A 23,476-nucleotide genomic window follows, 5' to 3' on the forward strand; every position below is an offset into this window, starting at 1 on the left:
ACTGCTTTACAGTTTTTCAAATTCAAATATCTTTAGTATCTGACTTAATATTATGGTGGGCCAAAAGGTTTGTTTGCTTCTGTAACATCTTACATATAACCCAAGTGAAATTTTTTGCCAATTCAATTAGAAGACAACCTGATTTTCTGCCACACCTCCACACTGATTTGATATTGTTTTGGCTGAAGTGTATGAAGAAAATCTGGCCTCACAGATATGCTGGCAGAAAAGACAAGGGTTTATGGACTTCCTGAAAGGATCCTGGGGATCCTCCGGGATCTCAGCCTTCTCTGAGAACGGCTGATCTAACCCCATAGTCCCATTTTACAGAGAAGGAAACTGAGGCTTCACAAGGCTGAGTTGTAGAGCTGTGCGCTGGGGTCACTGCCTGTCTGTGGCCTGAGCAGCTCAGGGGTGAAGGAAGCCGTGGATGTACAACAAAGAAAGAGCTGGAGGGAACTCCCTGAGGCAGGTCCCCAGGCTGGTCATGCTCAGGGGAGGTGGGGTGATAAGTGCAGAGCTGGTCACACAGGGTCTGTGAAAGTGAGGCCTCACTCCCAGTTCCCTTCCTGAATGCCAGGAGAGATGGCATTCAGGAAGGAGCATTGCATGATCAGAAGACCTGAGGCAGGACCGTGCCAGGCGAGTGAGTTGTCAGGACTGTGAACGGGAGACAGGGCCGGGAAAGTCTGAGGGAGCCTGAGGAAGCACAACAAGGAGTTCTCAGGGCCCCCAAAAGCCCTGGCATTGTGGCACCTCAGCTGCTGGGGAGGCCCCCTCCCCACTCTGGGTCCTTCTGCAGCCTTGGGCTCTCAAGCTGTGCTCTGGCCCTGGACACGTGTCGATTGTGTAGGCAGAGACAGCAGCTTTCTCAGGGAGCCCTTTAGTAGTGACAAAGCCCCTTTTACTCCTTCCCTCATCCAGAGGGCAGGACATGATGACACCTCCAGACATGAGCAGCATCACCCAGACAGTGGGGTGGGGCTAGGACTTGAGCCCAGGCCAGAGAAACCCCACGGGACCACTGGTGTCAACACCCCAGTTCTTGGCAGTTCCCTGCCCCCTCCTCTCCTTGGATAGCAGGTGGACACAGGAGAGGCCTGGGGCTCTCTGTGGCCACTCGCCCGGGCCTGGATGGAGGGTGATGCTTGGGTCTGGAGGTGAGCAGGAGCCTGTCCCCCTGCCTGCCCAGGGAGGCCGCTGCAGAGCTCGCGTCCTGACGCAGTCTCCTGTCGAGGGGCACTTCACAGGAAGGAGCTGAGTGGGGGCTGTCTCCAGCAGGGACCCTGAAGACCATGTCTAAGGATAACTCTGAGGCATGTAGTTGGTTATCGTGCACACAGTTTAGTGATTTTGCCAGCAACTGGTTTCTCATATGTGAGGGAGTCGGTTGGTTGATTCAAAGAACAAAGGCAAAAACAGGATCCAAAAGGGAGAAGAGAGGAAAAAATTTTAGGCAGTCTGGCATAAGTAAATCTTTTTTTTTGGATGCGCCATCCAGCATGTGAGATCTTAATTCCCCCACTTGGGGGTTGAAACTGCACTCCCTGCATTGGAAGCACAGAGTCTTAACCACTGGAGTGCCCAAAAGTTCAGGAAGTTCAGTTCACTGCCCAGATCAGTGAATCTGGTTTGTTAAGTTCTCAGAGTAGACTAATTAGCTGGCTTCCTTGGTGGCTCAGATGGTAAAGAATATGCCTGCAATGCAGGAGCCCCAGGTTGGATCCCTGGCTTGGGAAGATCCCTTGGAGAAGGGAATGGCAACCTGCTCCAGTGTTCTTGCATGGAGAATTGCATGGACAGAGGAACCTGGTGGGCTACAGTTCATGGGGTCACACAGAGTTGGACATGACTGAGCGACTGATATTCTTCTGTGTGTGATTAGCAGGCAGTCAGGAGAGAAATCAGCCTGGACGTTATGGCCTTACCTAGGTTGACTATGGGATCAAATAAAAGAATTCCAGAGATTTATGGATTCTCCAGAAAACCGTGAGGTCTGTGCCATTTGCCTCATTAGAAGTTTTGCTAGTAACCATTCTGACTGATTTTAGGGTGAGGGATAGGAAGTGGTGGGGAGGGCATGAGGATGGAGCCCAGAAGAGGGGTCTAAGCTCTCTTTCCCATTCAGAGACTCACAGTCAGAAATCCAGCCACAGCACCTGGAAGGTCCCCAGCTTGCATAGTCTGTGGACCTAAGATTCAGGGTGTCTGCTGGTGCAGGGTCCTGCGCTCCAGAGCTGCAGGGCTCAAGGAGGTTTCCTTGACTTGCTGACTCTATGCTTCTGTGACTGAGTGGATGAAGTAGGATTAGACCAGGGCTTTGAAGAAGCAGCTGGGCTATTGTCCCACCCAGAAACCGTACCTGTCCCTAACCATGGCAACCCTGGTCACTTCATGGCTTAGGTTACCCTGGGTACAGCCCTACGCACCCGGGATTTCCTCAGATTACCACGGCCACTCATAGCTTTGGGCCTGGAGGATGCTCTGTCCCTGACTATCTGCTTAGGGCTTGCCTGCTCCAGCTGGTCTGCCCCCAGGAGCCTGAAGGACAGCACCCCAGGGCCGTAAGTTAGCCCCAGGCACCCTAAGTGAGGCAGAGCCCTCAGAGGACCCCTAGCAACCTCTCAACTGAAGGAGAAAATTTTGAGCAGACACCACTGAGACAAACATTCAAGTCTAAGGTCCTTTCACGATATCCTGAGAATGTGAACTGGAATCCCTTTGACCAAGATGCAGTGGGAATGGTTAGTATTGTTAATTTCAAGTGTGAGATAATTTGCTGAGTAATTTACAGTAGGATTGTGAGTTCAGACTATGGTAGCATTGGTTCCACCAAGTATCAGTAACTTCTGAAGAAGGGGTTATATGCATGTTGTTCATGATTCTGCATTTGATCACTATATCAAATACTCAGAATATATCAGATATACCAAAAAGACTCAGTGTGCTTCTGTTGAGTCAACAAGTACTTAGTATTGGGTTAGTAAACTTTTTTTGTGAGATTGAGATGTTGGTTGCTTATAGCATTGATACTACATGATGAGTGAGGTTTAGAGCAGTTTTCTCTTAATCTCTACTGTATATGTCTGAGTAATATGGCAGAAATGAATCTTTTTATTTTAGTGTAATTTTAGCGCCCAGGTGGTGGTAGTGATAAAGACCCCACCTGCCAATGCAAGAGACCTAAGAGATGTGGGTTCGATATCTGGGTTGGGAAGATCCTCCGGAGGAAGAAATGGCAAACCCACTCCAGTGTTCTGGCCTGGAAAATCGCATGGACAGTGGAGCTTGGCGGACTACAGTCTACAGGGTTGCAGAGTCAGACACGACTGAAGCAACTTAGCACACAGATAGGGCAGCATTTTTAATCTCTAGAAGAATACTACCATGAATAACGTTTATTGAGTCTTCAACTTACGCTGCTGCTGCTAAGTCACTTCAGTCGTGTCCAACTCTGTGCAACCCCATAGACGTCAGCCCACCAGGCTCCCCCGTCCCTGGGATTCTCCAGGCAAGAACATTGGAGTGGGTTGCCATTTCCTTCTCCAATGCATGAAAGTGAAAAGTGAAAGCAAAGTTGCTCAGTTGTGTCCAACTCTTAGCGACCCCATGGACCGCAGCCTACCAGGCTCCTCCATCCATGGGATTTTCCAGGCAAGAGTACTGGAGTGGGGTGCCATTGCCTTCTCCGTCAATTTATGCTAGGCACTGTTATAAGTATTTTACATGAATTAACTGATTTAATCCTCATAGTACCCCTTATGTGGGCTACCCTGGTGGCTCAGTGGTAAAGAACCCACATGCCAATGTAGGAGATATAAGTTTGATTCCTGGGTTGGAAAGATCTCCTAGAGAAGGAAATGGCAACCCACTCCAGTGTTTTTGCATGGGAAATCCCATGGACAGAGGAGCCTGGTAGGCTACAGTCCATGGGGTCGCAATGAGTCAAACATGACTTAGTGACTAAAGAGCAAGCAGCAACCTCTCACTGGGTGGTCCCAGAGGCCAGGGGTCATTGCCAGGTCTTTCAGGGAACAGGTTGCAGGGCTGATGCTGAGCAGGGACTGGAGCTCCGGTCTGGGAGCTGGGAGACCTGGATCCAGGTTTTGGCAGGTGGCCTTTGGAGAATCCCTCCCCATTTCTGGTCTCTGTCACCCGTTTGGTGCAATGGGATGGGTAGCTCTCTGACACTGGTACAGTATGTGTACCTTGGTCTCCATGGCCTGCTAAGCGGAAGGCCCCAGGGATAGCAGGCCCAGGGGTTTCCCAGAGGAGGAGGTGGATTCCTACCATATCTCCTGGGGTGTGTCTCTGACCCAAGGGAGGCTCCTTGATCTCCACCTGGAACTTGGGGCCCCCAGGGACTGTGTGCTCTGTCCTTGACTCAGGAATAATCCTTATCTCTTCCCTACCCCAGCCCATGGTCCTATAGGGTGGGCTTTATCACTGGAGACTTAACAAAATGCCAGTGTTGGAGAGTGGACATTAACCCTCTGTTTACCATGAACCCTTGGAGAGACAGGGCCAGAGGGGCTCAGAGAGCAGTGCCCAGAGCCTAAGGGGGTGGACACGTGCTGAGGTGCAGAGAGAGGCCTGAGTCTCATTGTCAGCAGCGGCCAAGCCCCTCACTTCTTCTGCCTCCCCTACCACCAGCCCCACAATCTTGCAGGTGAATCCTTGAGCTTTGGTTGAGTCCAGGTGGGGAGGTGAGAGCTGGGGCTCTGGTGCCAGGGTCCCTCCATTATCCCATTCCCCACTTATCTGCTGTGTGACCTTGGCAAGTCCCGCCCCTTCTTGCAGGCTCAGAGGAACATCATAACTATGCCTCACAGGGGCCTTCTGACCCAGATTCCCAGTGGTGGACAGATTGTAGGGGGCATGGTGGAAGCTGGGAGTCCAGTGGGGAGGTGCCTGGCCAGGAACATGGCCATGTCCACAGAGAGAAGTGGGTTGTTAGGAAGGAGGGGAGACTCCCCCAGCATCCCGCCGTGGTGAAGGATGGTGGTGAAGGGCAGTGGTGACGCTGTTGGCTGAGCTGGGAGGCAGAGCAGGAGCAGGGATGGAGGGGAGAGTGGGCTGTGGTCTGGGCAGGCTGGTGGACATCAAGTGGGGATGTCCGGGAGGCAGAGGACTGAGGGGCCTAGTGCTCGGGAGGGCTCTCTGGGCTGTGGGCAGAGGAGAGGGCCACGGAAGGGTAATGGGGAGAAAGGGTCCAGGCCCAGCCCCGGGAAGGCTCCTCGTGTGTCTCAGTGCACCCTCGCCCTCTCTGGCACTGCCCCTCTGTGCTTGGTCACCGAGCCTCTCCTCAGGGCCACCTCGATCTGGCTCTGATTCCCCCGTTGACCGGTTCATTGGGTTTGAAATAGCGTGTCTGCCTCCAGCCTCTGTAACTGCTGTTTATCCTCCCCAGCTGTCAGGGTGACCTTTCCCTAGCAATCTTCCCAAATGTCCTGTCCTTTCACGCCTCTGTGCTTGATTCCCACTGAGAGCCCTCTGCCCGTCTGCACCCTCTCCACCTTGTGAGCCTGGGATGAGTTCCCTTGGCCCCAGGCTCTCCCTCCCTGGCAGTCGGGGGTGGTGTCAGCCTTCCCTTGTGCCTCAGGGAAGGCACACAGGCCTCAGATCACATGGCAGTCAAGGGCCAAGTGGTTGAGAGCCATACCTGCTGTTAAGGAAATACTCAAAGGAAGGTGCTTGTGGACAGCCAACTCTGCACCAGGCACCTGTCCAAAGGTTGTGCCCTTTGGTCTTTACGGCAGCCTTGAGAGGTGGGTGTTAACCATACCCTTTTTACAGATGAACAGACAGACTCAGAGAAGTAGAGATTTGCCACAGGGATTTTTTTTTTTTTAAGTTAGATTTTTAAAAATATAAATTTATTTGTTTTAATTGGAGGCTAATTACTTTACAATATTGTAGTGGTTTTGCTATACATTGACATGAATCCACCACGGGTGTACATGTGTTCCCCATCCTGAACCCCCTGCCCACCTCCCTCCCCATCCCATCTCTGGGTCATCTCAGTGCACCAGCCCTGAGCGCCCTGTCTCATGCACCGAACCTGGACTGGCAATTCGTTTCATATATGATATTATACATGTTTCAACACCATTCTCCCAAATCATCCCACCCTTGCCCTCTCCCACAGAGTCCAAAAGACTGCTCTATACATCTGTGTCTCTTTCGCTGTCTCATATATGGGGTTATTGTTACCATCTTTTTAAATTCACAGGGATGTTTCTGTGGCTCTCTCTCCCACCTGGGGACCATAATCTAGCTGATTCCCACTGCTCGGCTGGGCTGAGCTATGGGGAACAGTGGCCGAGGCCCCCTGGGGCTAGAGGTTGACAGGTCCTGCTCTGGGGAGTCAGCCCAATGGACTCACCTGGGCTGTGTTGGGTGTTGCTGGTGGAGCAGATCCTTATCACCCCATTCCCACTGATGAGTTCTCTTTTGTCCCTACTTTCCAACCTCAGACCAACTGTGGAGGGCGGGTGAGTAGCACAGAGCAGGTTCCCGCTCTCCGGCGGGGTTGGCCTGGCAGCTCCCCTCCAGCCTCCTTCCCCATCCCGCCCTGTCTCTGCTGCTCAGGCTCTGGCACATGGTCAGGCGGTCGGCCTGGTGAGGCTCAGCTGCTTCTGGCATGGGCTACTCAGAGGAAGAGCCAGGATCGGGAGAGGAGGGTCGTCTGGGGCTCAGAAGGGTGGTGTCTGATAGGAAGCCTGGGTCTGGGGCGCTCAGGCCAGGGCCGCTTTGCATGGCACAGCTGGCCCTGCGGTGGGCACTGGCCTGGTATGTGGTGCTGGCAGCAGCGCTTTCCCTGCATGGCCATCTAGGGGCTGAGGCTGCCAGGATGTGGCTGTGGCTTTGGTGTGATGCCCGTGGCCCCAGGTGGGAGGGGATGGATGGGGCTGCTCCCTCCCCTGCATACTCACAGCTTTCTTCAGCCCATCTGGGCTCAGATGTCAATAGATTCATCACCAATGATAGGCTGGGTGTGACCTTTTACAGTTGGAGTGGGGAGCGGTGGGGGGCGGAGAAGGAGAAGTAACCCTCGAGAGCCTCACCGTGGCCTGGAGGCAGGAGGACCAGGCCTTGTTGTCCCCTGTGAGGCAGGGTCTGGGTCCGCGGCAGGAAATGTTGCACCCAGGCGCACTAACCAAGGAGCTCAAGGAGGGAAACCCCCCGGAAGGCTCTCTGAGGTGTGTCTGGCCCCTGTCCCCACACCACCCAGGGTGGCTGCACCCGGACTGCAGGGGCAGTGCTGCAGAGACGGGGGCCCACCCAGCCCCTTCAGCTCTTGATGGCTTCGTTCCACTCCCTTCTCACCTACCCATCTCCTCCACTCTGGAAAGGTCCAGTTTGTGAATTTTACTCCCATAGTTTCAGGTGCAGGGTTTGGAGGCAAAGGTGGGAGTCAGCCTTTAAGGGTCACCTGCAGGGTGCTATGAATTTTAAAGTCCACTATCTTCTTTAATCTTCATAGACAGTTATATTATACCCATTTTACAGATAAAGATAAGGAAATCGAGGCTTCGAGACCCTCCTTCCCTCCCTCGCCCCCCGCTTCCTCCTTTCTTTAAATGTTTCTAAGCACCTACTCTGAGCCGGCCCAATGCTAACCTGAAGCCCGCTGCCTACACACCCCCCACTGCCCACCTCATAGGGAGGTAGGATTCCAGCACCAAAGCCAGTGCTCTGACTTCCAGAGGGACAGAGTAGGGCAGAGCCTGAGAGCTTTCTAGAACCAGAGCCCCCCTACATAGGAAGGGATGAGCTCTCTGTTCCTTGTTGCCCACAGACCTACACGGGCTCCATCCTGGTGGCTGTGAACCCCTACCAGCTGCTCTCTATCTACTCGCCAGAACACATCCGCCAGTATACCAACAAGAAGATTGGGGAGATGCCCCCCCACATCTTTGCCATTGCTGACAATTGCTACTTCAATATGAAGCGCAACAGCCGTGACCAGTGCTGCATCATCAGGTGGGCACCCAGCACCAGCATGGAGCGCCAGGCTTAGCCCCTAGAACTCCTGCTCTATGCTCCTGCTAATGCCTCATAATATAGAGAATCACCTCCCCTTTCCCAGGCCTTATATCTCTATTAATGTCACCAGAGCTCATGTTAGCTTTCGATGCCAACCTTACTGCTGGCTCCTGTTAAGTTATGGTCAGTTGCAATCTCAGGCTCCCATTCTCTCTTGGGCAGAGGATAAAAGGACAAAAGGATAAAAGGACTTAATTGACAGAGCATTGACAAAGTTAATGCCATTCTGTGTGGCAGTATGAATGGAGGGGAAGGAAAGTTAACCAAGCTCCTTTTACCTTCCCCAGGTTTGAAAAGTCCTTGAAAATGAAGTGTTTGTCACTTAGTCATGTCTGACTCTTTGCGACTCCATGGACTGCAGCCCACCAGGCTCCTCTGTCCATGGAATTCTCCAGGCAAGAATACTGGAGTGGGTTACCATGCCCTCCTCCTGGGGATCTTTCCAACCCAGGGATTGAACCCAGGTCTCCCGCAATGCAGGCAGATTCTTTACCATCTGAACTACCAGGGAAGCCCCGAAAGGTCCTTAGTTTCAGCCCATTTTACTGATGAGGAGCTGACTGGAGTGGGACAGCAGCTATAACAGGTCCCGCCTCTGCCTGTGTCTCCTCTGCAGTGGGGAGTCGGGGGCGGGGAAGACAGAGAGCACGAAGCTGATCCTGCAGTTCCTGGCGGCCATCAGTGGGCAGCACTCGTGGATTGAGCAGCAGGTGCTGGAAGCAACTCCCATCTTGGAAGGTAAGACTGGGGCACTCAGGGAGGAGCAGGGTGGCTGTGGGGCGGGGGAGAGTTGACCATGACTGTGACCCATGACCCATGACCCTCTCCTACCCTTGCAGCGTTTGGGAATGCTAAGACCATCCGCAACGACAACTCAAGCCGCTTCGGGAAGTACATTGACATCCACTTCAACAAGCGGGGCGCCATCGAGGGCGCCAGGATCGAGCAGTACCTGCTGGAGAAGTCACGAGTCTGTCGCCAGGTGGGCCTGAGCCCCTGCACAGGAGCCCCTGACTCAGGGTGCGGAGTGTGGGGTGCACTTCGCATAGCCTTGCTTGTCCCTGTGTTCCTGCTTGCTTGCCTCAGGGCCTGGGATCCCATCAGGAAACCCACCCATGGGGCCTTTTTCATGAGACACTTGTTAAAACAGTGAACTGTTTATAGTCTGATTGTGTGCTGCCCAATGGCCCTGCGCTGCCCTCCCGTTCCCCAACACCTTGTGCCCACGTTTTCAGGCCCCGGATGAAAGGAATTACCATGTGTTCTACTGCATGCTGGAGGGCATGAATGAGGAGCAGAAGAAGAAGCTGGGCCTGGGCCAGGCCACAGACTATAACTACTTGGCCATGGTGAGGCCCAGGTGGGCACCCGGGGAGGGGGACACCTGTCCCAGCCCCTCCCCAGCTCCAGGCCTGGTGGGTGGGAACTTTGCTGTGGGCTTTCTTTCATCCTCTGACGGGCACCAGCCCACCGTAAAGCATGTTCTCCATGTGGGCACACACTTGCTCCCCCACCCATCTAGATGAATTCTCGCTGCAGATACTAGTAATAATGCTTCAGTTGTGTCTGACTCGTTGTGACCCCATGGACTGTAGCCCTCCAGGCTCCTCTATTCATGGGATTCTCCAAGCAAGAATACTGAAGTGGGTTGGCATGCCCTCCTCTAGGGGATCTTCCTGGCCCAGGGATCGAACCTGCGTCTCTTATGCCTCTTACCTTGGCAGCAGGTCCTTTACCACTAGCGTCACCTGGGAAGCCTGCCACAGACACACACATTCCTAAATGTGCAGGTGTCCCGGACCCAGGGACTCATAGACACGCATGTGCCCACGTGTATGCACACTAGGCCCAGCCTGCACACATGTGCTGTGGTACTTTAGTCTTTGAGGTCGTGGAGACTGTGACCTCTGCCAGGGCTCCCCCAGGACTGTGGAGCACAGGCTGCTGTGGCTTCAGCCTTGGGTGCTAACTGGTTGCTGGGCCCTGGTGCCAGCCTCTTGCTGGGGTCTGGCCACCAAGGATAAGGGGGCCAGAGGCCTTTGCTGCCACTCAGTGCCAGTGAGGGGCCATGCACATAGCAGGCTGGCCTGGGGGGCACTGGCTTCCTTTGCCCTGGGAGGAGCCCATGCCTGGTTGTTTAGACCCAAGCTTGGCCAGCTGTGTGGACACAAATATGGGCTATAGCACATGAGAGATATGGGACAACAAAGTTGTGTGTGTGTGTGTTGCAGGTGTGACAGGCCTTCCTGGACACTTCCTTCAGCTGGCTGGCACACTTGGACACACACACACACGTCTCATAGGCACACACAGTGGGGCAGACCCCTTGACACCCTGCCTGTCGACAGTCACCACCCCACCTTCCACCCCAGGCTGCACCTGGTGAGGGGTTCAAGTCCCTGAGAGTGTGTGTCCACAGGGGGCAAGGGGCATGGTAAAACCTTGGTACTGTGACTGCAGGGCATGGTGACAGTGGCAGGCCTGGCATCAGTGATCTGGCTTCTCTTACTCTTGGGAAGAAGGGGCGTCCAGGCTCCCCTGATGTAGGAATGTGTTCTTGAGAAGCCTAGCCAGGAGCTTTCTAGATTTTCTGGAGGAGTCCTAGGTGAGGTCAGTGCCCAGAAACCCAGGCTGGCCCAGCCCAGGCACTGCCTCTCTGGGGTAACCTATGGTCTCTGTGACACCCTCCTGCTCCCCACTTTCCAACTTCCTCCCACCAGGGTAACTGCGTAACCTGTGAGGGCCGCGAGGACAGCCAGGAATATGCCAACATCCGCTCGGCCATGAAGGTGCTCATGTTCACTGACACAGAGAACTGGGAGATCTCGAAGCTTCTAGCTGCCATCCTGCACCTGGGCAACTTGCAGTATGAGGGTGAGGGACCCAGCGGCCATCTCTAGTGAGGAGGGAAGACTAGTGAAGGCAATGCGTTCTCTCGTCCAGCACTCCCAGGGCACTGACAGTGTGCCGGGGTGGGAGGTGGTGCCAGGTCCACTCTGCTCTTGCTCTGGTGTCCAGCATGGTTCCTGGACCAAGCAAGAGCCCTAGGAAAGTTTGCTCAGTGAATGAATGAATGATCCCAGATCTAAGGCGCTCACAGTCTAATGAGTCTTGAAAGACAGAGACCTGGAGAATGGGTGCGCTGAGCAGAAACAAGAGCTGTGCAAAGGTCCTAGGCCTGACAGAGTAGGGCACATCTGGGGAAGGGCAGACGGTGTCAGGCCCAGGGCAAGGCAAGTTCGCCAGGCCTGTGTCAGGAGTCCCTGCTTACTCTGGGCGTCTGGACTAGGGGTCATGGGAGGTGGCACGGGGCATGATTGCCAGGGTCTGCTTACTTGGATGTCAGGCAGGGGGCCAGATGCTGGGCATTCCTGCTTCTTGTCCTCATGGTGCCCATGGCTCATGGAGACAACACTCGTCAGACAGCTATTAGCCCAGAAAAGCGTTTAATCACGGTGCTGGTGCCCTCCGTAGACAGGGCAGTCCCCCTGAGCGTCAGCAGAGCTACCCCGTTGCCCTAGGCTGTCCCCCACCCCACCTCCCTTGCCTGACGCTGTGCCTCGTGCTGCTGACAGACCGCACGTTTGAAAACCTGGATGCCTGCGAGGTCCTCTTCTCGCCATCCCTGGCCACGGCCGCATCCTTGCTGGAGGTCAGTGAGAGCCTGCTGTCCTTTCTCTCGGAGGGACGGTGTTGACTTCTGGCTCAGGGAGCTGGGGCCCTCTGCTTGGAGAATCCTGGGAGTTCAGCGCTGAGAACCAACCAGCTGTGGGCAGGATCTGTGCTGGCACCGGGCCCCAGAGGAGGAGTGGAGACCTAGTACAGCTGCCCCTGGAGAGGGTGGGGGTCTGGGGGCCCTGAGCGGGTCAGTCAGTCTTTTAGTAAATATATACTAACCTCTGCCTTGAGTTGGAAAACTGGGATGAATAAAGTCAGAGTCTGAGCCAGTGGCGCCAACCCTGGAGGGACAGTGACATCCTGGGGGTGGGAAGGGGCTGGAGGAGAGAGGCATTTGGGTGGTTTTGACGACTGGGGAGGATTGGGCTGTGGGCTGTGGAGGGCTTTCCCAGTGGAGGGAGCAGGCTGGGCCAGGCCTGACTGGAAAGCGGGAGGGGTTCTAGGTGTGGCCGAGGGAGGGGCGGGCTGGCAGGGGGCTGCGTTGAGTGCCTGGATGTTGCCCCACCAGGTGAACCCCCCAGACCTGATGAACTGCCTGACTAGCCGTACCCTCATCACTCGCGGGGAGACAGTGTCCACTCCGCTCAGCAAGGAGCAGGCGCTGGACGTGCGAGACGCCTTCGTCAAGGTGGAGTGGCCGCCTGCTCTCCTTGCCCCGTGAGAGGCTGGGTTGTTGATGGGCAGGAGCCGAGGAGCCCACAGAGCTGGAGGGATGTCAGCCTTGACCCCGCTCTGCCCTTGGGTCCAGCTCCAGCCACTGGCTCTCTGGGGCCTGGACAAGAGTGTGCCTTCCCCCTGAGCCTGATTCGTCCATCCCACAAGGGGCTGGGACTTGTGTTCTTCAAGGGCCCGAACAGCTCTGGTGACCTGAGGCCTTCCACCCCTGGCCTGCTTCATGCTGAATCACATTTGCTGGCCATTCAGTCTGCTGTGCTATTCCCAGCCCTGTGGATACCCTCTCTGGTCTCTCCTTCTAAAGAAGACCCCGCAGAGGGAATGGGCCCGGTGGGGAGGCCCCCCAGTCCTGCCATTTTGTCATCCATTGAGCCCTTGCCCTGTGCCAGGCCCTGTGCTGGGCTCTGGGACCCTGGAGATAGCCAGAGTTGTGGAGGAGACATGGTTGGAGGGGTGGGAGCCGAAACTTCCAGGGGAGGGAAGGGGAGGTTTCTTGGTGGAGCTGATATCTCCATAGAGCTTTGAAAAACAAGCAGACGTTCTTCAGGCAGGAGAGGGTGCTCCAGGCAGAGGGAACAGCTGGAATAAAGACGTGGGGGTTTCCTGCAGCAGGAAGAGGCTAGAGTGAGGTCTCCGAGGCCCAGGGAAGGTGTCTGGCCAGTCTCCCTGGGAAGCTGTGGCTTATGCAGCCGCATCTCCCTTCAGGGCATCTACGGGCGGCTCTTCGTGTGGATCGTGGACAAGATCAATGCAGCCATTTATAAGCCCCCTTCCCAGGAAGTGAAGAACTCTCGCCGGTCCATCGGTCTCCTGGACATTTTTGGGTTCGAGAACTTTGCAGTGAACAGGTACCGCATGGGGCTGTGTCTTATGGGAATTTTCTTCTAAAAGTGTGGACTTACAGATCACATCTCTCCCTTTAAACTACATTTGGCTAGTCCCAAGCACACTCTTCCAGGCTGTTGAAAAATGTGACTCCAGACACAGAATCCTGGGGGCCCTTCCCCTTCCTCCCCATCCCCTCCAGTCCCTGGGCCAGCTGAGGCCAGTGTGGTGGTGGGGCAAAGGCTCTTACCCATTGTGACACTCTATTCCCCGTTGCCCATTGGTCCATTTCCAAGCAAGTGAGGCTGAGACTGAGCAATGTTTGAGATGGGGGTCTTGGCCATGCTTGATGTCCCACCCCTCTTGGGGGGCCATGTGAAGTGCAGATGGATGGAGCAGGCCCAGGAGAATGCTGGGGCTAGAGGCAGCTGGCCTTGCCCCACTTTTTAGCTATGTTACCCCTGGTGAGTCACTTCAATTCCTATAATGTTGAGGTGTCTCAAAGCCTTCTCTCTACCCAGAACACACGAAGTGTCAGTCACCAGGGAGAATGCTGAGTTGGTGGCTCAGAGATGTCACCCTCAAGGCCTTGCTTGCCAGATCTCATGAGCCCCCTTCCCATATCTGCTGATGCTTTGAATCTTTGAGGCCCACCTCCCCAGTGCCTTGGCTCTTCCTCTCCTGGGTGCTCTGCCAGGGGTGTGGTGCCCACTGGCCAGCCCTTTCCCAGGGCCTGGTAATCCATCCTTAACTCTCCTCTGACTCACTCAGTGACCTTGGGTGAGTCCTGTGCCCTAGCTGGGCCTTCATGCCCTCTTCTGTCATGGAGGAGGTTGGAGACTGAAAATCCCAGGGGCACACTGAACATGAGGCTGGGGTCACCCCTGAGCGGCAAGGCAGGGCCTGAACACCCCTCCCCCTCCCCTGCTGCCCCCTGTCCCCTGCCCTGTCCCTGCAGCTTTGAGCAGCTCTGCATCAACTTTGCCAATGAGCACCTGCAGCAGTTCTTCGTGCGGCATGTGTTCAAGCTGGAGCAGGAGGAGTATGACCTGGAGAGCATTGACTGGCTGCACATCGAGTTCACAGACAACCAGGACGCCCTGGACATGATCGCCAACAAACCCATGAACATCATCTCCCTCATCGATGAGGAGAGCAAGTTCCCCAAGGTGGGCCTGGGGCAGGGCAGGGCAGGGCAGGGCAGGGCAGACAAGACTCCTTCCCTCCATACGATGAAGATCCAAGTATACCACTGGCACAGAATAGGTGCTCCAGGCACAGAATATGTCTTGGAGTCGGGGAGGGGCTACTTGCATGATTTTAATCTTGGGAAAAAGATTTCCTATACTGGGATGTACTTTCAAGGTTTTGTGATTCCAATTTACCTACTTCACAGATGGGGAAACGGAGGCCCAGAGAGCTTCTGTGTTGGGATATAAATAAAGGGAGGGAGGCTCTTGGGAAAGACAGAAGGGGGGTGAAAAGACAGAGGGCAGGAGAGGCAATGGGGCCTGGTGGAGAGTGGGGTGGGGAGGAGAGGGAGAGCTTGATGGGTGCTACTCGGTTCCCACAGGGCACGGACACCACCATGTTGCATAAGCTCAACTCCCAGCACAAGCTCAACTCGAACTACATTCCCCCCAAGAACAATCACGAGACCCAGTTTGGGATCAACCACTTTGCAGGCATCGTTTACTATGAGAGTCAAGGTATAGGAGGGCCCCCCGAGGCTGGCTGTCTCTCTTTGCCTGTGTTCCCTCCCTTCCTCCCCCTTCTCCAGCCCCGGACAGACACACCAGAGTGCTGAAATACGAAGAGGGAAGGGATGTTAGAAAACGTTGGGTTCAGTGCTGTTTTTTTTCAGAGTTTATAAAATTTTGTTAAAATATATGTAATATAAAATTAACCATTTTAACAATTTTTAGGTTTGCAATTCAGTAGCATTAACTACACTCATGATATTGTGCAGTTGTCACCGCTCTCCAGAGTCTATCCATCACCCCAAACAGGGGCTCTGTATGCACGAAACAGTAACTCTGCATCCTCCCCTCACCCCCAGTCCCTGATAACCTCTACTCTACTCTCTGCCTCTACGTATCTAACTATTCAAGTGCCTCATATAAGCGAAACATATAGTATTCATCCTTTTGTGTCTGGCTTATTTCACTTAGCGTAATACCCTCAAGGTTCATCCATGTTGTAGCATGTGTCAGAATTTGGTACTTTTTATGACAATAATATTCTGTTGCATATATATATACATATACATATACACACACACACCCACAGCACCGTTTATTTATCCATTCATCTGTTGATGGACAGTTGGATTGTTTCCACCTTTTGGCTGCTATGGATAGTGCTGCTGTGAACATGGCGTTGCTGTTCAGTCGCCAAGGTGTGTCCAACTCTTTGCGACCCCGCGGACTGCAGCACGCCAGTCTTCACCGTCCTCCACTATCTCCCAGAGTTTGCTCAGATTCATATCCATTGAGTCAGTGATGCCATCCAACCATCTCATCCTCTGCTGCCCTCTTCTCCTTTTGCCTTCAATCTTCCCCTGCATCAGAGTTTTTTCCAGTGAGTCGACTCTTCGCATCAGGTGGCCAAAGTATTGGTGATTCAGCTTCAACGTCAGTCCTTCCAGTGAATATTCAGGGTTGATCTCCTTGCAGTGCAAGTGATCATGGATGTACAGTATCTTCTTTAGCCCTGGTTTCAGTTCTTTGTATGGGCTCAACACTCCTTTGCACATAAGGGGAAAGTGAGGCTCAGAAGGAGCAGTTAACTGTTTGTAGATCCCACAGCCTGCTGGGTGCAAAGCCAGATCTAGAACCAGCACAGTTAGCCACCAAAAGTCCTTGAGCAACAAGACTGAGTTTGGTCTTTGAAGGACTTGCATCTTCTTTTCTCCTGGGAGATATAATTGGGCTCCTTTTAAAGCTGAAAGTGAGGAAGAAGGTCAGAACATAGTTAAGTTTTTCCCTTTGGAATTCTTACATGGTCTGTCAAAAGCCCGCAGACTGCCCTTGCCAACTCCACCCCTCCTACCCTGGTGCAAAGAGCTGACCTTGAGTGGGCATCAGCTGTGGGATGTGTCTGTCCTACTGCCCTCAGTCCTAAAGGGTCCCTCCCACAGCCAAAGTCAGTGAAATTCTCAACAAGCAAAGAGCCACCTGTTTCACACTTCCTTGTTGAATTGGTCCAGAAGGCAGAGAGTGAGCCATGCGGTAGTTATGGGATCAGAGGGGCATCAGCCTTCCTTAAAATAGCAGGTGTGAGATCTGACCCTCCTGTTAGAAAGTAGGAAGCCAACGTTAAGTTTGAAGGCCTGTTGGGTAAGCAAATGGATCTGTTGTTTAGAGTAAGAGAGGGTGTTTTCAGTTCAGGTCAACTAACATTCATTGGCCAGGCTTCATACTTCATACTGTTGCTGGGGACATGAAAATGAGAATTGAGTGAACTCCACTCACGTATAAAATTATAGAATATTATTAGATCTGGAGGGAACAGAAGACTCATCTGCTTTTATGGATTTGGAAACTGAGGCCCCGAGAGGGAAATGACTTGCCTAAGGTCACTAATCATTTCTGAGCTACTTTTAACAATTCTGTCGGCATTTTCTGTTCACAGAACACTGTTTTAGTTAAGCATTTTATTTAAAACATGAGTGGTTTAGGTGATCCAAAAAGAAGCAAGAGTTCATGGATACATCATGCTCATTCAAAAGATAAGGAACAGAAGGGCCAGAACTGGACTCTCTAGGGCCTCATAGTGAGTCTGTCATAGAGCTATGACTAAGTCACGTCCAACTCTTTGCGACCCCATGGACTGCAGCACGCCAGCCTCCCCTGACCTCTACTATCTCCTGGAGTTTGCTCAGATTCATGTCTATTGAGTCAGTGATGCTATATAACCATCTCATCCTCTGCCACCACCTTCTCCTGCCTTCAATCTTTCCCAGCATCAAGGTCTTTTCCAATGAGTCTGCTCTTCGCATCAGGTGGCCAAAGTATTGGAGCTTCAGCATTAGTCCTTTCAATGAATATTCAGGGTTGATTTTCTCTAGAATTGACTGATTTGATCTCCTTGCAGTCCAGAGGACTCTAAAGAGTCTTCTCCAGCCCCATAATTCAAAAGCATCGATTCTTTGGTGCTCAGCCTTCTTTATGCTTTAATTAGGGCCCTACAATTCCATCCTAGCTTCAGAGCCCCACTTCCGGTACTGGGTGCAGCTCGCCCATCCCCAGATGTCAGGTGGGCAGCCCACACTGGGTCTCTGTGCTGTCCACCAGCCAGGGCAGTCTGAGTCCTGGGGGAAAGGGTGCTGCTTCTCTGCAGGGTTCCTCCTCCTCAGGCACCCCATCTTCTGCCCCAGCCTATCAAGGACCCCATTAACCAGCTCCTAAATCCTCAGGCCTGGGAATGGCAGCCCTCTTTGGAGTCTCTGTGGTGCAGGGAGCCTCCCTGGACTGGTGCCTGGGCTCCTGGACTCAGCTCTTAACTCTGCCCCCAGTTTGCTGTGGGTGTTAGACAGTTTGCTTAGCTTCTCTGCACATTGATTTTTTTCCTTGTCTGGGTTGGGGAAGATAATCTCCACCTGTCCCACATATACTGGGGAAGTTGTGAGAATTACAGCTGTGAGGGCAATATCCAAAACCAAGGTACGTTTACTTTCATTCCTTTACTATTAGCTGGCACCAGACGAACTTGCATTCTCTCCTAGGGGACCCACTTAAGGAAAGTTTTTGACACCTCTGTTACCAATCTGGGTCCTTGGACTCTTTAATCCATAGAAATTGATAAGAAGCCAGGCAAGAAGTTCAGGCAAGGCTTTACTAAGGTTTGTGCTGCAGCATGAGGGAATGAGGGAGCTTGAACAAGAAACACGTGCCCTTGCTGGCTCCCTGAGTAGGGCAGACTGGTTCCTTAAATGAGGTGAGGGTGGGGCGGATTGGTGAGGTGGGTCGGGCTGGAGGGGTGGCTGGCGTGGCCTGCTCACACTCTTGGTGCTGTGTGCAGGGCCCCAAGGCAATGTCCTGCTTTTGCTCCCAGCAGAAGCAGAAATGGTAGTTGGTTTGTAACCTTTTTGTATCTCACTGCTCATAACTGCCCAAGCTGCACATGCGCTGCGGTTATTTTTAGTCTCGTAGCTTCTTTGTTTCTGTTGCTCAGGGAGAGCTTTGTCCAGGTGCAAGCACTCCAGTAAAGGATCCCACGCCCCAGTGCCCCAGCCTATCTCGTGTTCGTTCAAAAGACTAAAGCTAGCATTTCAGGCGTTGGGGTGGTTCAGTGGAAAAGGTAGCCTCACTCCCTTCTGGGGACTGAGACATCCTCCCTTCTCGTTGCCCAAGCCTGGAAGAGGGGGGCAGTGTGTGGCTGGGGAGACTGAGTTCTAGCTCTGGCCCTGCCCCTTGCTTTCTCTGTGACCCTGGGCAAGCCACTGTCCTCTCTCGGCCCCAGAGTCCCTCACTGTAAAGTGGATGTGGTAGAACTAGGGGGATTTTGAGGGTCTTTGTGGACAAGGCATGGTGGCTTTGGGAAGGGGGTGAGTCTTGTTGGGGGGAGGCCACTGGAGTTACAGTGTGTGACTGCTCTGTGGTGCTGCCCAGGCTTCCTGGAGAAGAACCGGGACACCCTGCATGGAGACATCATCCAGCTGGTGCACTCCTCCAGGAACAAGTTCATCAAGCAGATCTTCCAGGCTGACGTTGCCATGGTAACGTGGGGGTGTGGCTTTCATTGGGCAGGCAGGGCCCCCAGAAGCTGGGCCTGTGTCTAGGCATCCCCTTGTCTAGTGGCTTCAGCTGAGCTCCTCTGGCCACACAGTGGGGGCAGTGTTTTGCTGTGGTTCCAGGCTGGGGGGCCTCCAAGATCCTCCTATCTGGTCCTCTTGTACTAATTAGGGGGTGCAGGTGGGGTGCAAGGCCCAGAGAAGGATCACGTGAGATGTGGCAGAGCAGAGCCTGATCAGGACTCAGTTTTGGGGTCCCCTCTCCGACCCTCTAGCCACTAACGGAGTGTGGGTGAAGGGGGAACGTCTACCCTTGAGGATGTGGATGGGTGTGGGGGTGTTGAGAGAAACAGGCACAAAAGCCTATTTTCACCAGCCCTGGACCTCCACATGGGGGATGGAGAATTTCCCACCCTTGGTGTTTTCTTTGTCCCTGGAATGGTAGTCTGGTGGACTACCTGCTGGATTGTATGCCCTTTTGTTCTGCAATTTCCTTCTGTCCCATGGCCTGGAGAGCGCAGGAGGGACTCGCCGGAGGGCAGAGCCGCGGCCCCCTCCGTGCCTGTCCAGCTGCCTGTGTTGCCCCACCCCACAGAAGCCCTGCTGCCCCAAGGTTCGTCCCCTCTCCCTGGTGGGTTTGGCCCTCTTGTTTTCTGACCCACCACGTTCTCCTTGCCTCCCACCCCATCTTGCCGCCACCGTGCGCTGTGGTTCCTGTTGTAGTTTCTCTGTGGTTATTCATCGGGCACTCTCCGCCACTCAGCAGCTTCTGTGAAGGTAAAAGACCCCAGTCGGGGACGGAGGATGGCGTGAGAGGCCTCAGTGGCCCTTGGGACTGGGCTGTGTCCTTGGCCCCCACGGCACTGAGGCTTGGGGAAAGGGCCGTTGTTGTTGTTGTTGTTGTTTGGTTTTCATTTATTTTTGTGGAGTGTGTGTTTTTGTGGAGTGGTTTGTGGAGTGGTTTGGCCTTTGTTTACTGAGTTGTGTGGACTGCAGGCATCTCAGTTTCTTAAAGGAGGAAACTGAGTCCTAGAGAAAGAGATGAGACTTGCCCAGTGAACCGGGGCCCGGGCTGGGACCCAAAACCTTGTCTACCACGTTCTCTGCTCCCTTGAGTCTCTGGAGGTATCAAGGCCTGCTCTTCCCATCAGGCGCTGCAAAGGGGTTCTACATCCGAGACTCAGTCAGAGCCTCTGATTAACCTTGTGAAGCAGGAGGGGCAGGTGGTGGTTTCTGCATTTTGCAGACGGGGACTGAAGCTCAGAGGTGGTGTGTGGTTCACTCCAAGTCACAGCATCTGAGGGAGCCGGGGCTGGACGCCACCCCCTACCCTGGTCCTCCGAAGGTCCTGGACAGCATTCTTGGTGTGTCTTGACAACCAGCTCCAGGCTGTGTGTAACTCCCAAGGTGCTCTGGGCTCCAGAGATGCGGGGTGACCTTAGCAGCAGCATAGCTCTGACCTCTTCTCTACCTTTGATTTCCTCTCTGCTTAGCTCTGACATCCTTTCACTTTCAGTCTTAATGCTGAATCCCCCTTCCTGCGTGTCTGGCATCCCCCTCCTGCCTTGTGCCTGGCAGAGTCCTGGCACAATTCACAAAGCCACAGCTGCAGAGCAGGGCCCGTAGCATGTCATGTCTGGACAGAGGTGCTCTGCCATGGGTTGGCTCCAGGCCAACACTGTGCCCAGCTGGCTGATGGGAGGAGCATAGGGCCACTGCACCTGAGGGTGCAGGTGCCTGAAGCTCAGCACCGGTAGTCCCCACCCCGAAGCCCACACACTGCAGGTCGCAGAGTTAGTGAGATAGGAATGACTGGGTTTTCTCAGTCTTTCCTCTTGTAGACCCAGCTGCCCTGCCAAGCTCATGCATTCCTGGGCAGTCTTCAAAGGCCACTGAACCCACTTGTCCTCCTACCTCTCTTTCCAAGCCCCTGGAGGCTGTGGGGACCTCCCTGTGAAGTTTCCTGTTCTGAGTCTCCTTCCCCTGGACTCTGGAAACCTACTTGCAGAGGAACCATGGAGAGGTTCCAGCATAAGACTGGGACGGGGGCAGGGGGTGTTGGGGGTGGGCAGCATCCAGAAATGCCCACCCCCAAGGGAGTTTTTGGAGCACAGGATTAGAACATGGCAGGGATCAATTTGATAACAATCACTTTTGCTCTTCTGGGCCAGCCTGTGAGCTACACACACATATTTCTCATCTCATTCATTCCCTGTGAATCCCTCATGAGTGATTACTATTGTCCCCGCTTTACAGAGAGGCCAAGGTACTTGTTTGAGGTCACACAGCTGGTGACACACAAGGATTTGATCCAGGTTTGGTGGCTCAGGTGGTAAAGAATCCATCTGCCAATGTGTGAGATGTGAGTTTGATCCCTGGTTCAGGAAGATCCCCTGGAGGAGAAAATGGCAACCCACTCTAGTATTCTTGCCTGGGAAACCCCATGGACAGAGGATCCTGGCAGGCTACTATCTATGGGATCACAAAGAGCTGGACACAACTGAGCGACTGACACTTTCACTTTTCTATCTCGGGGAGGGGCCAGGACTTGGCCAAGGTCATGGACAAGTGGAGGCTAAAGTGAGGCTTTTGAGTTCCTGCTCCTTTTCACTGTACCATGCTGTCTGTGAGAGTGTTGTCTTAAGAAAATGCTTTGTTTCTGTTGGAAAAATGATAGCTCTGTTAAAAGCACAAGGAGATTGGCTTGGTGAAGTGTGGATGCTGAGTCAAATTTTATTGGATGACGGTATACTGGTTGTCATGCTCTCCTTAGGGTGGAGGTCCACATCCTTTCAGTGATAAAACCTAGGTCCTGTGCAGGTCCCCAGTGCCTGGATTCTGCCTTTTGACTCTTGTGTCTGGATCTTGGGGTGCCCTGGGAAGCCCCACCCCAATCATTACTCCTGGAGGGGAGCAGTAAGCCAAAAGCATGGTGTTTTTTCCAAGGCATGGAGCCCCTAACCCCCAATCAAGGCACATGTCCCCACCGAGCTGAGTCCACAGGAAACTTATTCACTCTTCATGCAGGAGGCATCTCTTGCCACTGACCTCCCAGCTCCAATCACATTACATTCAGGTACCTGCCTCTCACATCCCCTCCATGGAATCATTTAACACAGACCTTTGGATTTCTCACTTCTGCCTTTACCCCATCCCTAAATATCTGCACATTATCCCAGAAAACAACAAATGTTGGAAAAGATGACCTTTCCCCTCAATGAAATAAAACCAAATCAGAAACCAGGTGGCCACGAAAGTGGGCTCATAGCCCCCACCTACTCCTTCCTTCCATCAGAAATACCTGTTGGGTGCCCATCATCTGCCAGATATTGTCCTGTGTCCTGGGGACACAGTAGTGAACAAAACTGAAATCCTCTGTCGTCATGGGACTTACCCTCTAGCAGAAGGGGGATGTAGTTAATAAGCAAATAAGTGAATTATCATAAGTCAGATGGTGATATATGAGATGGGAAAAATGGAGGGAGGCGAGCCAGTGGTGGGGTTTTGCAGTTGTGAAGAGGGATCAGGAAAGGCCTTACGGAGAGGTTGGTGAGGAGGTGAGGAAGCCAACCACGTGCATTCTGGAGGAAAAGCAGCGCAGGGAGGGAACAGCAACTGCAAAGCCCCAAAGTGCTTTATAAGCCCCCAACCTGCCTGGTGCATCGTAGGAAGAGCACAGAGGCAGGAGTGGCTGGAAGGGAGGGAGTGAGGTGGTGGAGGGGCTGGAGATAACTGGGACCCGATCCTGTGGGACAGTGCTGGTTCTTACAAAGGACCTTGGTATTCATGCTGAGTGAACTGGGGAGCCATTGAGGGTTTTGAGTCAGTTGGGAGAGGGGAGACATGACTGGATTGGTGTTTGAACAGCCTCATTCAGGCTGCTGTGTTGATAGTGGGGTAGAGGTCAGTGTTGGGGGCAGAAACAGGGAGACCAGTTTGGAGGTTATTACAACAGCAGGAGAGCCATGCAGGCAGCCTGGATCAGGCTGACGGTGGAGGAAGTGGTTAAGGGTGTCAGATTCTGGACCCATTTTGGAGGTAAAGTCAATCAGATTTGCTGCATGTTGGAAATGAGAAAGGAGGGGTTGGGGATGGCCCCTAGACCTGTGGCCTGAGCAGCTGGACAGTTTCTAGGAGCCCTTGAATGCGAGCAACCAGTTCAGCACCACTTCAGTTCAGCAAATTGTTGCTGACTGTTGCTGTGTCAGGCCCTGGGGCACGGTAGTAAGCAAGGCAAACCCACCTGTCCTCTCGGGGGCTCATAGCTCAGCGGGAAAGACAGAGAGGAGTGGTTCCAGTGTGCTGATCACAAACAGAGAAGGATGTGCCCTATGCGTGTGTGTGTGTGTGTGTTGTTTGTGCGTGTTGTACATGTGCTCATGCTTTGTGTGTTGTGTATATGTGTCGTGTGTGCCTGTGCAGGTGTGGTGTGTGTGGTGTTTATCTGTGGTATGTATGTGTGTCTGTATGTACTGTCTCTGTGTATATGTGTATACATTTATGTGTATGTGTCTA

The 23,476-nt window shown here is 53.4% G+C and overlaps 1 protein-coding gene across 6 annotated transcripts in view; it reads left to right on the forward strand.

Moving 5' to 3' along the window:
• Positions 1-23,476, forward strand: part of MYO7A (myosin VIIA) — a 111,646-nt gene that overhangs the window by 21,561 nt on the left and 66,609 nt on the right. For all 6 annotated transcript variants that reach the window (XM_042233290.2, XM_042233289.2, XM_042233291.2 and 3 more), the window contains exons 5-15: positions 7,802-7,986; positions 8,666-8,787; positions 8,889-9,031; positions 9,285-9,398; positions 10,770-10,923; positions 11,625-11,701; positions 12,236-12,355; positions 13,108-13,250; positions 14,186-14,396; positions 14,801-14,936; positions 18,840-18,946. In XM_042233290.2, the coding sequence (XP_042089224.1) occupies positions 7,802-7,986; positions 8,666-8,787; positions 8,889-9,031; positions 9,285-9,398; positions 10,770-10,923; positions 11,625-11,701; positions 12,236-12,355; positions 13,108-13,250; positions 14,186-14,396; positions 14,801-14,936; positions 18,840-18,946 (1,512 nt within the window). The remainder of the gene's footprint in view (positions 1-7,801; positions 7,987-8,665; positions 8,788-8,888; positions 9,032-9,284; positions 9,399-10,769; positions 10,924-11,624; positions 11,702-12,235; positions 12,356-13,107; positions 13,251-14,185; positions 14,397-14,800; positions 14,937-18,839; positions 18,947-23,476) is intronic.

This window comes from Ovis aries, chromosome 15 (assembly GCF_016772045.2).
Source record: "Ovis aries strain OAR_USU_Benz2616 breed Rambouillet chromosome 15, ARS-UI_Ramb_v3.0, whole genome shotgun sequence".
Taxonomy (NCBI): domain Eukaryota; kingdom Metazoa; phylum Chordata; class Mammalia; order Artiodactyla; family Bovidae; genus Ovis; species Ovis aries.